This window comes from Ictalurus punctatus, chromosome 7, assembly GCF_001660625.3.
Source record: "Ictalurus punctatus breed USDA103 chromosome 7, Coco_2.0, whole genome shotgun sequence".
Classification (NCBI taxonomy): domain Eukaryota; kingdom Metazoa; phylum Chordata; class Actinopteri; order Siluriformes; family Ictaluridae; genus Ictalurus; species Ictalurus punctatus.
The window spans coordinates 18,422,575-18,438,330 of record NC_030422.2 but is presented as its reverse complement, the minus strand read 5'-3'; the positions used below and the strand labels follow the sequence as shown (position 1 = coordinate 18,438,330).

At 36.3% G+C, this 15,756-nt stretch overlaps 1 protein-coding gene across 1 annotated transcript in view; it reads right to left on the bottom strand.

Moving 5' to 3' along the window:
- znf638 (zinc finger protein 638) overlaps window positions 1-14,938 on the bottom strand; it is a 36,379-nt gene extending 21,441 nt beyond the window's left edge. The window contains exon 1 of the mRNA XM_017471595.3: window positions 14,540-14,938. Within this exon, the coding sequence (XP_017327084.1) occupies window positions 14,540-14,661 (122 nt within the window). The 5' untranslated portion in view covers window positions 14,662-14,938. The remainder of the gene's footprint in view (window positions 1-14,539) is intronic.
- Window positions 14,939-15,756: the final 818 nt, after the last annotated feature.

Genomic DNA, 15,756 nt, shown 5'->3' with positions numbered 1-15,756 from the left:
CTTCAAAAATGATGACATTCTAAGAAAGAGTGCTAGACCTGCCTTCATACTATCAAGCAACAGGTAACCATTAATGTTCTAGACAATTGTGTGACATGAAGACAAAACAACAATTAACAGCCAAATTGAGATTCTCAATTCTATGCAAATCATCTATGATGCCTAAAACCAACCAATCTTTAGGATTGATTTCAGGGAATTCCTTTGTCCATTGAGTTTGCGTGCAAGCATGCGCACACATTATTAGCCGTAGGTTTGCATTATTAGTGCCAGTTTTGTATACACATACTTAGCGGCCTGTGTTTTGAATACTATTGTGTTTGGTCCAAAACTGTTAGCATCGTAACTTATCAGGAAGCCGAAGTGTTCCCATACACCAGACCTTAAAGATTTGGGGGAATTTTCCAGCTCCTGCTTGCTGCTAAATGTAGCATTGCTGTTTATCTAAGCTAATAAAAGCTCGTTCTTTCAAAACCCCTTAAACCTCTCCTAATTCGAAATAAGTTCCTTTTTTCAGATATGGGAGTGTGGGCTTGATTTAAAAGTTTATTTCACCTCATGTAATATAAGGGCTGTTTCGTTTTATTTTATGAATAGCCTAGTTTAATTTGAAGCCTGTTGAATGTACTGTTCAATATCCAGGTGTATTGAATCAATAGCCTTGTATGAAATGAAACTGTATCATATGCATTGTCATTACACTCCTAATAAGGACATAAATTGTATGGCCAAACGTATGTGGACACAACTCTTAATTATTGAGTTCAGGTGTTTTAGCAATACGCACTGCTAACAGGTGCATAAAATAAAGCACATAGCCATGCAGTCTCCATAGACAAACTCAACTTTAAGTTCTATTATTGTGAAACAGAAACTACTAGGAGCAGTAACAGTTCAGCCATGAGGCGGCAGACCATGCAAACTCACAGAGCAGGGCCACCAGTTTATGTGCTAAAGCTCTGTTATCATTCGCAACAGAGTTCGAAATGCCTCTGAAAGCTACATCAGCACAAGAACTGTGTGTTGAGAGCTTCATTAGATGGGTTTCCATGGCCGAGCAGCTGCTGGTGTTTTTTTTAGGGTTTGTGCTGGGCCCCTTAGTTCCAGTGAAGGATAATGATAATGCTAAAGCATACAAAGACTTTTTAGATAATTGTATGCATCCAACTTTTTGGCAACAGTTGTGGGAAGGCCCTTTTCCCTGTTCCAGCATGAATGTGCCCCTGTGCACAAAGCGAGGTCCATAAAGTCATATTTTTGATGAGTGTGGAGTAATCCATTGACCTGCACAGAGCCCTGACCTCAACCCCAATGAACATCTTTGGGATGAATTAGAATGCTGACTGCAAGCCAGGTCTTCTCATCCTACATCAACGTCTGACTTCACCAATGCTCTTTTGACTAAATCGGCACACATTTCCACTGACACACTCCAATCTCTTGTAGAGTGCCTTTCCACAAGAGCGGCGGCCGTTGTAGCCGCAAAGTAGGGGGCCAATTCCATACTAATGCCCATGATTCTGGATTGGGATTTACACCAAGCTCAAATAGGTGTGATGTTCAGGTGTGCACATATTTTAAGCTATATAGTGCATATATAAAATCCAGGTAATGTTCTTACAAATAAACTTAGGAAGCCATTTGATCGGAAACACCCACTGATTTGTTGGGGGGGGAAAGCAGAACAGTATACAAAATAAAATGAGTGACAAAGTAACTCAGAGACAGACTGAAAAATACATGGAGAAGACCTATTTGATTGAAAACTTAAATTTAGTTTAAAATGCTATTTACCTTTGATCACTAATATGGCAGCCAGTGTTTCATTCCAATCCATATCAAACACACATGATCCATCCAATCAAAATGTTGCAGCATACTTTAATGTTGGAATGGTCAATGTTAAGGATCAGGCTAGGCATTCCTTTTATAGCACCAAAGTCTAATACAAGTGAAACATCATCTTTTACCGCTTTGGAAAAACAATAAACTCCATTTTTGAGGTTTCAGTATTCATGATAATGAACAACCAACAGGTCTGTTCTCCATCACCCTTTTATACTATTATATGTGAGGACAAATACCCTCATACAGTAGGTTATTCTTACTTGACTCAGTGTACTCCACTTAACCATGGTTTACAAGAACCAGGGTAAAATAAGTACTATAGTTATATTCACTGGACTCAGTACTCAGACCTCTTCACTGTTTGTATGCTTTAATGTATTATAGATTTACTTTAAAATTTATTACATTTAATTGGTCATTAATCCACATACAATAATCCATAACGACATTAAAAATCAAAAACTGAAATTTCTCATTTAACTAAGTATAAAGATCCTTGGCTATGGCACTCCAAATTGAGTTCAGGTGCATCCTGTTTGCTTTTATTATCTTGAGATGTCCATAGAACTTGACTGCAGTCCACCTGTAGCAAGTTCAACTGACTGGACATTTAGAAAGGCACATGCTTGTGTGTATAAGGTCCCAAGGTCACAGTGCATGTCAGACCAAAAACCAAGCCATGAAGTCATTTTTTGTTCCCTTGCAGACATCCACAAACAAACTGCGTCGAGACACAGATATGGGCAAGGGTATAAATGGTATAAATGAAAGAATTCCGGAACCACCAGGACTTCCTAGAGCTGGCCATCTGGCCAAGCTCAGTAGCCGGGCTAGAAGGGTCTTGGTCATGCAGGTGACCAATGGTCACTCTAACACGGCTGCAGAAGTCCTCCACAGAAACAGCAGAACCTATAGTAAGGACAACCTCTCAGAAATACTCCATCAATCAGGCCTTTACGGTAGAGTGGACAGACAAAAAGCACTCCTGAGTAAAAGGCATATGGCAGGCATTTTCCGAGAGTCTGAAGAAAAAGATTCTCTGGTCTGATAAGGAAAAAAATTTACTTTTTGGGCTGAACCCCAACACTACATTTGGCAAAAACCCAGGTAGTGCTCTGGAGGTGCTTCTAAGTAGCAGGAACGGAGAGACTGCTCAGAAGTGAAGGGAAGGATGAATGCAGCAAAAAAACAGAGAGCAACCCGAAGACAATGAATGTTGGAGTAGCTTTGGGACAAATCTCTGAAGGTCCATGAGTGGCTCAGCCAAAGCGCGGACATCAACTCCATCTGTGGAGGATGGTCCCCATCCAATCTGATTGAGCTTCGGAGAATCTGCCAGGAAGAATGGGAGAAACTGCCCAAATCCAGGTGTGCAAAGCATGTAGAGACTTACCCAAAAAGACTCAAAAGGTGTTTCTACAGAGTACTGAATAAAGGGTCCAAATACTTTCAGTTTTTGATCTTTAATACATTTGCAAAAATTTCTAAAAACTTGTTTGCACCATTATGGATTATTATGCGTAGACTGTTGGCCGAAAAAGTTAAATTACAAGCATTTAAAATTCAATCTATAACACAATAAATTGTGCAAAAACTGGATGGGTCTGAATACTTTCCAAACCCCAATGTCTTAACAGTTAAAAATTGCAGTGTTAAGTGTGCACTACACGACTCTCAAATTGCTGTCCCCTTTCACACTACACACCTTTAATCAGTTGTTTGGTGGACAGAGGGGTGTACACACTACACAATCATTTGCAGAGGGGGGTCACACAGTACACCATGTTTCACCTGGAGAGATCCCCACTGAAGCATACCTGATCCCTAAATCCCACTCTCAGAAAACTAAATGTGAGAACTCGAACATGTGACTGCTTGACTGAGTCACTATTTTATAATAATACCTCACATTTATATAGCACTTTTCTAGACACTCAAAGCACTTTACATGGGGGGAAGGTCTCCTCAACAATCACTAGAGTGTAGTTATACAAAAGTAATAATAATAATAAAAAACTCTGGAGAAAATACTGTTAGGCGACATGCACACAGTGAGGACTGTCTGAAATGTTAAAAGAGCTGGTGGTATTGTACAAGAAAGTAGCTATTTTTATACCACACGCCAGCAGGAATCATCGCGTTTATTTATATTTAATCGGGTATTTGCCGAGTCAGGAAAAATTTACAACTGAGAAATTCAGGGCTAAAATCCTGTCATATGCACTAGGTTTTATGGACACTTAACACTAACCTGAGCAAGCAAAAACACAAAAAGCTATAGTTTATAAGTCGTAAGATATTTAAGTGATACAAAAACAACAGATTTGGGCTCATTTTTAAATAACACATTGTTTACATTATTGACATTAATGCTACAGACACATTATTGTAACCAGAGAGTTTGCACTATAGACTGATTATTTTTATTCACACAAACAATCACCTACGCAGATGAAGTAAAGGAGAAATCACTGATAACCTCAAACACAATGAGTCTCAGTTTGAGGTAGACATGAGGCCACCAGTAAGATTTTAAGGCTGTGTGACAAGTTAAATGGTTTCTTGCTGGGTTTGACATGCACGCTGTCAGTTTACCCGGAGGCACAGTATTGTGTATCAGGCAGAAAAGCTTCACTCAGCCAAGCTGTCTGCCTCGCTGTGTCCTCAGCTCCATGCGCAACAACATGGATCACTTCATACACTCTCTACACACTCAACATCTGGAAATTAATCAGAATGTTAAATGCAGTGGAATCATTGCGAGTCATTGAACTGAACTACTAACAGAAAAGCTGCGTGGTCACAGGGCTAATGCTAGCGCTAGCTCGCGTCTTAATAACTAGCAACTCTATACAGCTGGCTCGACCCAATAATACAGGTATCCACGACAGCAGTTATTCATGTTCGTATATATATATATATATTTTTTGACAAGTTATACAGAAACAAGGCGGCACAAAACACCCAGAGGTGGTTCATACAAAACAGGAAAGATTGAACCATTGGCAGGCCTGTAGGTCTGGCCTACTCAGGCAGGCTCTTCACCAGGCCGTGGACAAGACCTCGGACATGTTATGTTCCCGTCGCTGGTAAATAACATCTACACACAGGTGGCTCGGCCATCATGCGCTGTGTTTTTTCTATAAGACATACCTCGTGTTTAAAACCTGTTAGGGTGAAATTTTCCCCAAATTGCAGTCGCTGAAGATCCACATTTCCCGTGCGCAGGAATTATTCAGCCACTCGCTCCTTTCTCAGCGCAGAGTCTTTCCTCCGCTTACACCGAGCAGGGAAAGGCGCTGCAGCAGACCAGATCAAACGATCACAGATACATATGTAACCGGGTACCACGGAGATATAGATAAATATATAACTTCTTCCCCTCCCCCTGCTTCCCCATGTATCGGGATTGTTTGATCTGGTCTGCTGCAGAGCCGCTCTCTGCGCGGAGGGAAGAGCGAGTGGCTGAAATATATATATATATATATATATATATATATATATATATATATATATATATATATATATATATATATATATATATATACATACATACATACACACACACACACACACACACATATATATATATATATATATATATATATATATATATATATATATATAGATAGATAGATAGATAGATAGATATAGAGATATAGATATAAACAATAAATATTATAAAACGCTCTCGTATTTCTCCTTTGGTTGTTTTCCAACATTTCAGATACATTTATTTTGCATCTGGTCTTTTGTTCATTTGTCACGTGACGTAGCATGTTGCGTATTGGTTACAGAAATTAGTTCATAATTCCCAACCCGGTAGTTAGGTTTTATTTTTACACTTACAGTTACACAACGCATTTTTCGTCTTAAATTTTGGTTAGTTTTTTTTCTCATAAGTTATAAATTTGTGAATTTCTGATAGTCCTCTTCCACAACATTGAATCTGGTAATAAAGGGTTTGTTAATGCTTTAAACTTGTTTAATGTTTTATTTGTATGATGTGGAAAATCACGTTGATAAATAAAGATACCTGCTTACAGTGGATTTACTTTTATCCTTTCCTCAGAAAATATCATATAATACAAAAGGTATGAGGAAAGAGGCTACAGGAGCCTAGGGTTGCGTGGTATACCGGTACTACGGAAGTATCGAGATAGTAAAGCTTCAAATACCGCCAATGTCACTGTATTCTTTAAACGGTAGTATTGCCGATACGGTAGTACCGTACATAATGTTGTATGTGCAGCAGTTAATACTATTTTCACTAAAATGACACATCACACTGCTTTTGCAGAATACACAAAGGTTAGTGACACTTCATTTAACCCAAATTCTTTATCTTAATCTTTAAAGATTTCCTATTTGCTACCAAGCAAGCTAACCTTACGCTGACCGCTGTGAGTTAATAATTAAATGAACCGTGTTTCAAATTCAAACTGAATTTCTAAATTCAGTAATTTATTCCTAATTTGTGTTCATTCTCATTTCTCTGAGAACAATTTCCATTTGCATGATTTCATATGTTTTCATAATAGATTAAATATGTGGCACATTGAATTAGTTGCTTCCCAATTGCATGACTGTTCTTCAGTTTTTCCAACACCCAGTTATTCATTCTCATTAATAATGTATTTAGAGGAAAATCTGGTTGTCTGTTTACATTTATATCTGTGTATTTCTGTAAATTTTGTTCATTTTGTAGATTTGAATTATGTATGAACACAATATTGCATGATATTGTGACACTACTTAATATTGTGATACTTCAGCTGGTATAGTATGGTAAGAAATGTTTATGGTATCATGACAACCTTTCTGGCTGCTGTCATGTGACAAAAGAACAAACGACTCAGACCAGAAGGCCCAGTTGAATGGTGAATTAGTCATTTTTGTTTCTCATCATTTGTCCTGGGCTGTATTCTAATTTTTTCCTTATTTAGAATCTGACCAAAGTTTGCATAAGTAGATGTGTTGGCTATTGAAAATGTAACATTTTAATTTAAGTTTGCTTAAATGACCCAAATTACTTAAATAAAGATTCATTTATTTTGCTGTATGAGATTCACAGATCCAAGTCAGTAAAATGATCCAATTTTCCTATCACTAAGAGAGAGAGCGAGAGATTGGTGAAGACTGTTTATCACAGCTATTACATAGGTGAGAACGGGAACTAACTTCTCTCGTGGATGTTTCACAACATTAAATCTAACTATAAACTGTTAAAAAGTGCAATGCGTCATTCATTAATGAATTAAACATTGTAATCTTTGGTACAACGCTGTGCTACAAGCTGAATATCACACTCCAGACTGTGCTGTTGTATGAAAATAATGGATGCCGGTTGAGTGTAATGCACCTCGAGGTATAATATCAGCATACGTGAAGACGTACGAGTGTCCATCACTAATATGAGCAGGTGAGAGGCGTACCCACTGCCTATCCAGCTGTATCTACTGCGCATGCTTTGGCTCCAAGGTCTCTACTGTGCAGACATTAGTGAATGGTGCCATGTTGTCCACTGGTATGTACAGTAGACTCATTGGTAGATATAGTCAGGTGTTGGCCTCTCTCATAATGTCAACTAGATGGCAGGGTTTTCTTCTCTAAACAAGTCTGCCACAGTGTCACTGATTGTGACTGCTTTTTGGTTGGTGCATAATGATTTTCTTGTTTTCACCTAAATTGTCTTAATACTGCCATTTTAGTTGCATTTCTTGCATTCTAACATTACTTCTCAACTTTTATCTAAGAATATGAAGGGAATATCGACAGTATTATTCATTTAAATACTGCTAAGTATACCCATTGACTTATTCTAAATATTGGCAAGAAACTTGCCCCAATATGTCATTATCCTTTCTAAACATGCAATATATCCAAACATGAAAAAATGCACTGATTATTAAGGTCAACGAAGTTTTGAGGAGGTTTAGAGCTTCTGTCTGATAACTGCAGTCTATAAATCAGGAAATAAATATTAATAACTCAATCAAACAAACGAATAAACAATCATTCAATCAATAAAATTAGTGGATGAAATTATTGCATATTGAAATTGCATAATTCTATTTTTATAGTTGTTTTATTAGTATTTATATGTACTCTGGAACACTATTTCAGTGTTTAAGGTTAATGTAAACATTTTCTGCCAATTTAGCTGTGAGTAATCCATGGGATTAAGAGTAAAGATGCTAATGATGAAGGTAATAGACAGCCAGTGTAACAGGTAGGGTTTTTTTCATAGAATGGAGAAGAGTCAATATTGCAAACTATAAGTATTTACTAGTTTCTAATTTTGGCTATGTTTGGATAAAATGCAGTTTTAGTCTAATAAACGATATCAGTACTTTTATTAGAATTTAGGAGAATGACAATTCTATTCATATAAAGTTTTATATATTTAAGCCTTACATGCTGAATCTGACCAAAATTATAAACATAATTAGTGTAGAAGTGAAAACCAATATTTTATATGTTGAAATTGCATGTTCCAGGGCATGGGCATGAAGGGAGAATGACCAAAGGCCTAAACAGAAGCTCGTAAGACACCATACTTTTTTAAGGTGAATGCATATTATCGCTAGCAATCTTATAACAGTCTGTCAAGTACAAACTAAACCAGACAAGAACGATTCTGCCGATTGAAGCGACTGTGCTTTCAAGCCTCTCAGTGTTGCATATTCAGATGAGCAGTAACGGTAGAGCATTTATTGTATATGGGGAAAAATGTTTTTTTGTGTCGTATTCATTTCCACCCTTTCTGACATCAGCATTCTACTGCTTTCACTAGGTATCCTCAAATATACTATGCATAGTAGCAACTTTTCATTTTTCTAGAGAGCAGTGAAATTGTGGATATTTAATTTCTACCAAGCGAATCGGGATAGATGGATAGAGCTCGGCATTACAAACAAAATGGATTTCATAATGAATTCTTATTGAATTGATAGCAAGAAGAGGTCTCCAAATATTATAAATTTCCAAATGTCAAAAGTGCAGTCAGCCCAACTTCCCTTGCCCCCTATGTGTCTGACAGCCATGTTTCATCGGAGACTAGGGAAACTGAATAATATCCCTGACAATGTCAAGTCAATGTTAGTGCAGAGACAGCAATAAATAAGCCAAAGCATGCCAACAATGTTATGAATCAGAAGGTGTCTCTAACATCCATATGAGTAGGTCATGACTTGCCCTTTCATCACTATGTACACAAAAATAAATGATAGATTAATAGTATGATTTGAACAATTGTAAGATTAACCACGAACTATAAATCAGACTGAAACAATTCCAATAGACAAAACCGCGTGAAGTTTTAAAATATGATTTTGTTCATTAACTGTACTGAGTCAGGTCATGTGAGTGCAAGTAAGTGATCAGGTCACATGGATTCACATACGGTTTCGCATTTGAACTATGACTGCTATTATAACATGCTAATTTCTAATTACTCAGCACTAGTAATAAAATATCCCTACTACTCCATCATGTTATCTTCTTCCTGATTGTACATATTCTTTAAGTGGTACACATCCAAGGCCTGCATAGTGACAGACTGTAATCACTGAAGTAGCCAAGAACAGATATCAGTAAACAGAATGTAAGCACTAGTGACAGAGAGAGATATAGGTAGTTGAAAAGTATTTTGCATGTATTATAGTCATCAACCATTCTATCATTTTATCACTTACCCACATCTCACTCACTGGACATTTGTCATATCTGCTAGGCAGCATGCTGTGGAAGTAGCTTGACACCATTTGCCATTTGTCTCTGTCTGTCAGCCTGTCTGTCTGGCAGGAGTAGCTTAAGAACAAATGTTTTGGGTCTCCTGTGGCCTGTTAGTCAGACAGATAATCAGACATAATAAAAACAAAAGTACCCTAGAAATTATTGGGAACGCGTAGAACTCATCACCTCTGGTTTGAGCCCGACTCTATCCTTTGCTACATGTAAAGCCCTGCTGACATAGCGATCATTGGATACTCAGCTCAACACAGCAGTTTGCACCCTGGTCTTAATGTCATATAACACTGTTGTTATACATGTAAAATTAAAGAGATAGATAATCTTTGCTGCTCTGTACTGACATACTGCCCAGATACATCACAAATATGATAATTAACAACATGAATAGGAATTAAACGCTTGGATATTACATACACTGTTTGATTTATCATGTTGTAGACGTTCACATTAAAAGTATTAGCATTCAGGTTTTGAATGCTAGAGGCATCATTGGTAGAAGTATTTTATTGAAAGCAATTTGCAGAAGAACATTTCACATCCTCTGCCTCACATGAATTAATGTGTTGGTTGCCAGAGCCACATCAAAACATATTCCACAAGTGTCCCATTCAAGGCTGATCCCACAAAAGCTGTGCTCTGGAGCTGCTGAGTTGTATAACATTGTCACCAGAGTGAACATTGCTACCCAGCAGGACTGGGATCAGGGGTGACCATCCACAGAGAGAGTGTTGAAAGAGCATAGTAGAGCCTTCAACAACAGCAAACTAGCCTGTCAACATTAGATAAAAAACAGGACGTAGAACACAAATCGGATTTGATAAAGAAATATACAAAGAAAACCCCAAAATAGCACCAGATACAAACATCAAAAGGGTCATGTGGTTTTGTTTAGTTTTGTGCCCGTCTATGTGTTCTTAGCTGGATTGGTAGCATAAACTATAGCTACTGTTGACTCTCTGAGCTGGCAATTGCACAGCCTAGCTTTATATGCGTTATAACACAAAATATGACTAGCATGACTGGCTAGATTTAATGCCACACTAATTATGAAATTTGGTTAACTTCCAAGCATGTTATTATTATTATTATTATTATTATTATTATTATTATTATTATTAGCTTCCACGCATATAAGAGTGAATAAATGATTAAAACATACTTCACTTAATTATGGATAAGTGAATATTTGCACACATCTAAATTGCCTGTTTTAACATAATTGCAAGTGTGATATTATGACAGGGAATTTTTATTTCCCTGTATAGGTAATGTAGCTGCATCTATTTTTAAAAATAACTATTTGTTTAAAGAAATAATACATAATAGAATATCCTCAATGTAATTTAACAATCGCAACAGAAAAATATATACTCTTTATAATACATATGATATAAAAGTGATATATAATTTTAATACGCCTTCCCATACAATAATATAGAGAAGGAGAAGTTAATACACAGGTGGCTCACTGACATGCAATCGGATATTTTAAGTGATGAAGTATTTACACATTTTTCTCCCAATTTAATTTAGGAACATAATTTATGTGTATGCAGCAAGGTTAATCACCTCAGCATGCTAATTTGCAATTATATTGTGAAGCATCAGACAGCAAGAAGGTAGATTGTATAGTTTTAGCTCGTTCTCAGCGGTAGAACACACACACACACACACACACACACACACACACACAGCTTCTTGTGTCCATAAGCAAACACGAAAACACATGCGAGCAGGGTGAACTCATAAATGGTATGATGGATCCCATATATAGATATCCAACCATCTGAGGTCATGGTGAGAGTCATAAAAAGTGAAGGTCACACAAGCCATTTGTTTGACAAATAAATGCTGATCACGTATGTATGTGACATAAAATTAGAGTGTACTATAAAAGTTTAAATCTCTATTAAATCTCTAATAGTTTAAATATAAACTATAACATATTGATAATAGTTATCAATATAACTATTAATACCATGCAAAATAAATGTTTCAGTGCTGTGAGATATACTCAGATATACAACACCTGCTATTACTGGAGCTAGTTTTGGATCTGCTTATTTTATGAAAATCAAAATTCAATTTGCATAAAGTGACCAAGCCAGACTGCAATTAACACATATACTTCTGCCTCAGAATAAATGCTGAGCTGTTCTCATGGAACTTGAGTGGAAAACCTGCCTCATATTTTGTCACTTTAGCAGTACTGTGACATACCTTCAATGTCTTTAATGCTAGGAAGCCTGCTATGAAAGCTATAATGAAGCCAGGGCCTAATTTGGATGGCTTAAAGATAGATTAGTTGGTATCACAGTCTCATAAATCAGGATATCAGTCTCAACACATGCATGCATCTTGGCAAAATATTGCATTACATAAACACACACACACACACACACACACACACACACACTACAGCTTCTTACAGGCATAAACACAGACACAGACAGAGAAACATACAGCAAATGTTGTATATTACGACTATATTATTAATAATTGTGATAATTATATACTCAACTATTATTTACTATTCATCAGCAGCCACGAAACACTATAAAGTACACATCAGAAAGCCAGAAATATGGCTGATACATTTTGTGATCATGGAAGTCATATGTTCATGGCATTTCAGCATGCTTAAATTTCATCTGCCCTCTAACTCACGCCCTGACAGTGTGGTTTATGTTACACTTTTATTGAGTTTGTGCTTAGCTGTTTGGCATGATTGGCCTTTTACCTCATGGGTGTATTTAAAGTCAGCACCATAGCATTAAAGAGTGTGTCAAGAGATTAACCTTTTTTAAAAATCAGTATGATAAAATCCTAGGCCTTTCAACAGTTGATCTTTTGAAACCTTGTCTATAACTGACCTGTCTAGGAAAGAAAAAAAAAACCCCACAAAACATTTATGTTATAAATAAGGCTGAATATAAAGTTGAAAAGTTTAAATTTGCTTTGACCTTAAAACTCAATATCTCGCAATCATGGAATTCTCATAAAACCTGTTTTTTGATCATTCAAAAAATTTTCGTGCATACTGCAAATAAAAGTCAAAAGTTTTAGAGTGACAGTGTGGATGAGGATTCCAAGGTGAACACTTTTGAGCTTCAGGATGCTAGTATCCCACACAGCCATTTTGAGCAAATGTAACATGCCAAAAATGGAATTAGCATAATGTTTTAAATAACTTTACAACTACAGACAACCGTATTTAAGAGAACCACTACTCCATTAACATCACAGGTCAGAGTACTTATTATTTATAATGGCTTCTGTCACCTGTAGACATCAGGCTTGGCCAGGCTTGGCAGAGAAAATGTCATAGTCAACCAGGGATATTATGTGACAATGAATTGTGTCCTTTGATATATCTAAGAATTTTACAGGCTAACAACGGTGCATGGTAGGACTTTGTTTGACATCGCAGGCTCAGTGAACGATGGTCGCTGACAGAGACAGCAGAAGAGAACTGTGTTATTGTGAGGCAGAAATAAGATAGAGAGAAGAACACAGCCTTATGTGTGCACATCATAGACTAGCACAGGTTGCACCATTCTGCTACCAGAACAACAGATTCACATGGGAAAAGGTGTTTCATTTATAGTGCTTTTATATAATGTCTTTCTTAAATCAAAATGACAATCATTGTCTGAGGTATTAAACAAGAATGAATTCTTCAGTGTCATGTGACACAAAGAGAGAATCTATTCAGAATTTATAATTAATAAATGATTCTATACAGATCTGTCTACTCTGCTGTTCTAAATGCTCAGCACTAGACATGTACTGTCACAGTCCAGACAGTTAAAGGTGTAAGAGACATAAAATGTGTGCTTTAGATTTGTACAATCAAAGTTTGCAGAACTATGACTGTAAAAATCAGTGTCATAATGTCTATGGTAATTGTGTTCCCCAAAAATAATATTTCAGTTGAAATGATTCAGCTCTTTCCACCCTGTTAGTTACGCAAACATTTCCAATCAAACAAGCATTAAGTGTGGTGCTAATTCTGCCCCTTAATTAAAAATGCAGTTGGGTCAGAGAGGCAGACTAAAATAATGAGACAACAGTTGGGAATCTGTCTGCCGTCTGTATAGTCTCAATATTTCATGCAATCTTAGAATGTAACAGCACCATGTCCTATTGGTCCTATTTCTTTTATATATATATATATATATATATATATATATATATATATATATATATATATATATATATTGTATAAAAAGACAGCAATGACCTGCACTGATTTGCATATATGTTTGTTTGTTTGTTTGCTTCATTTAAAATGTTTCTTCTAATTCTCTTTGCTGCTGTAATAGGTGAATTTAATAGATGTATAAAATGATCTATCTATCTATCTATCTATCTATCTATCTATCTATCTATCTATCTATCTATCAAAAAAAATGCCTACCTTTTAAAAGAAATACTTCTATAAAACATACATCGTACAGTAATAATTCTATACTAGTAGTCTTACCCTATTCTAGTACAAACAGTTTCAAACTGATTTACAATTTTAGCAGTGCACTCAAATATGGTAGGAGATAGAAGACGCAGCTTTTAAACTATAAATAGTTATTCAGAGGAGTAAGATTAAATAATGAACTTCATCATACTTTTGATTAACACAAACACGGACAACATTAACAGCAAACACAAATTTTTCAATGGTGAAACATGAGAGAATACCTGAAAGACAGACACCCGACATTGTTAGTGAAATTATAATACACAACTGGACTCACACATTATTCAACATTATTATTAGACAACATTATTATTAGTCTTTCATGGAAATGTTATTTGGTTTGGTTTAACAGTCCAGCCTTTATATTTCTAATTAGGATTAGTTTGCCCAACAAATTTAAATCCATGTCAAACTCATGTAATTGGAAAAGATAGTTTGAATCAAGACTATATATCTTACCGATTAGGAGCATCAGGTCTGATTAGAAGTGCCAAGTTGTTGGTTTGTTTGTTTGTGCTGTTACTTATGATTGTATTTGCCACTCCATTCTGGGCTGTGAGCTTCTTTTTGCCGTTTATCATTTTTTCTCTTCTGTCCTGGGATGTGATGGGCAAATGCAGCCACTCACTCCTTTTTACCTGGTTTCAATGCAGTCACTCTTCATATTTACAAAAACAAGCCACCAAAAAAAGAAAACTGTACCACAAAAGTCTTGAAAGTTTTATCACAAAAGCTAAATATATCAATCAAAACAGAGTGAGTAGCGAGATCTCAGTAGTAAAATCCAGTAATGAACTTCATCCCAAAAATCAACTAATGATTTTCACAAAAATATATCATTATACCATCATCTACTACCTGCTGAGCAGAAGGAACAATGTTGCTGAAGAATATCCAATGAGCATTAATTTGTAATAGATAAAAGGCTACAAAATACAGTCATTTTTTCAACTAAGAAAAAATATTTATAAGAATTAATTTGCAGAAAATGCGGTATAAGTTACATGATGAACAAAATAAATTCAAATTGATCCAACAAGAGTTTGCGTAGCATTTCATGTACATTATCTAGGATATTTCATACTTAGTCTGAGCGAGAGCCATGAGAGCATTTCAATCATTCGCTACCCCAGACACCCAGAGTATTCAGCTGGAGCTGGGTGTCACATGCTAAATGCCTGCAGAGTGAAGGGCAGGAAAGAGAGAGGGGGAAGGAGAGAGAGAAATAGAGAGGGGGTTCAAAAGCTAGTACACATGGAATGTAAGTTGAAATAAGCATAAAATATTATGAAGGAAAATACTGGAAAAAAGTTACTGTACTCTACTTCACATTGTCCTTTTATTTATGTCAGAGTTATAGAGGACTGGGTTCTGGCAGTAATAGACCATTTAAAGAGTCAAACATGGTACACTTTCTTGGGTCCCTATATTTTTCCTCTACCTTGGCTTAGCTTTATACTATTCATCTGAGTTAATCCTTCTGCTCATTCTCTCAGTAAATATTTGGTCTAGTTGAATTTTAACTCATTTGGACTCATGCCCAGTGTGTACAATGATAAAGCCTGTAAAATCCCACCCAGCTGTCACTGGGGATGCAAAAGATTATCGTTGTCCCACCAGCACAATGACCACCACTGAGACAAACCCACTGACAAGTTTTTCCACAGGCTAATCCC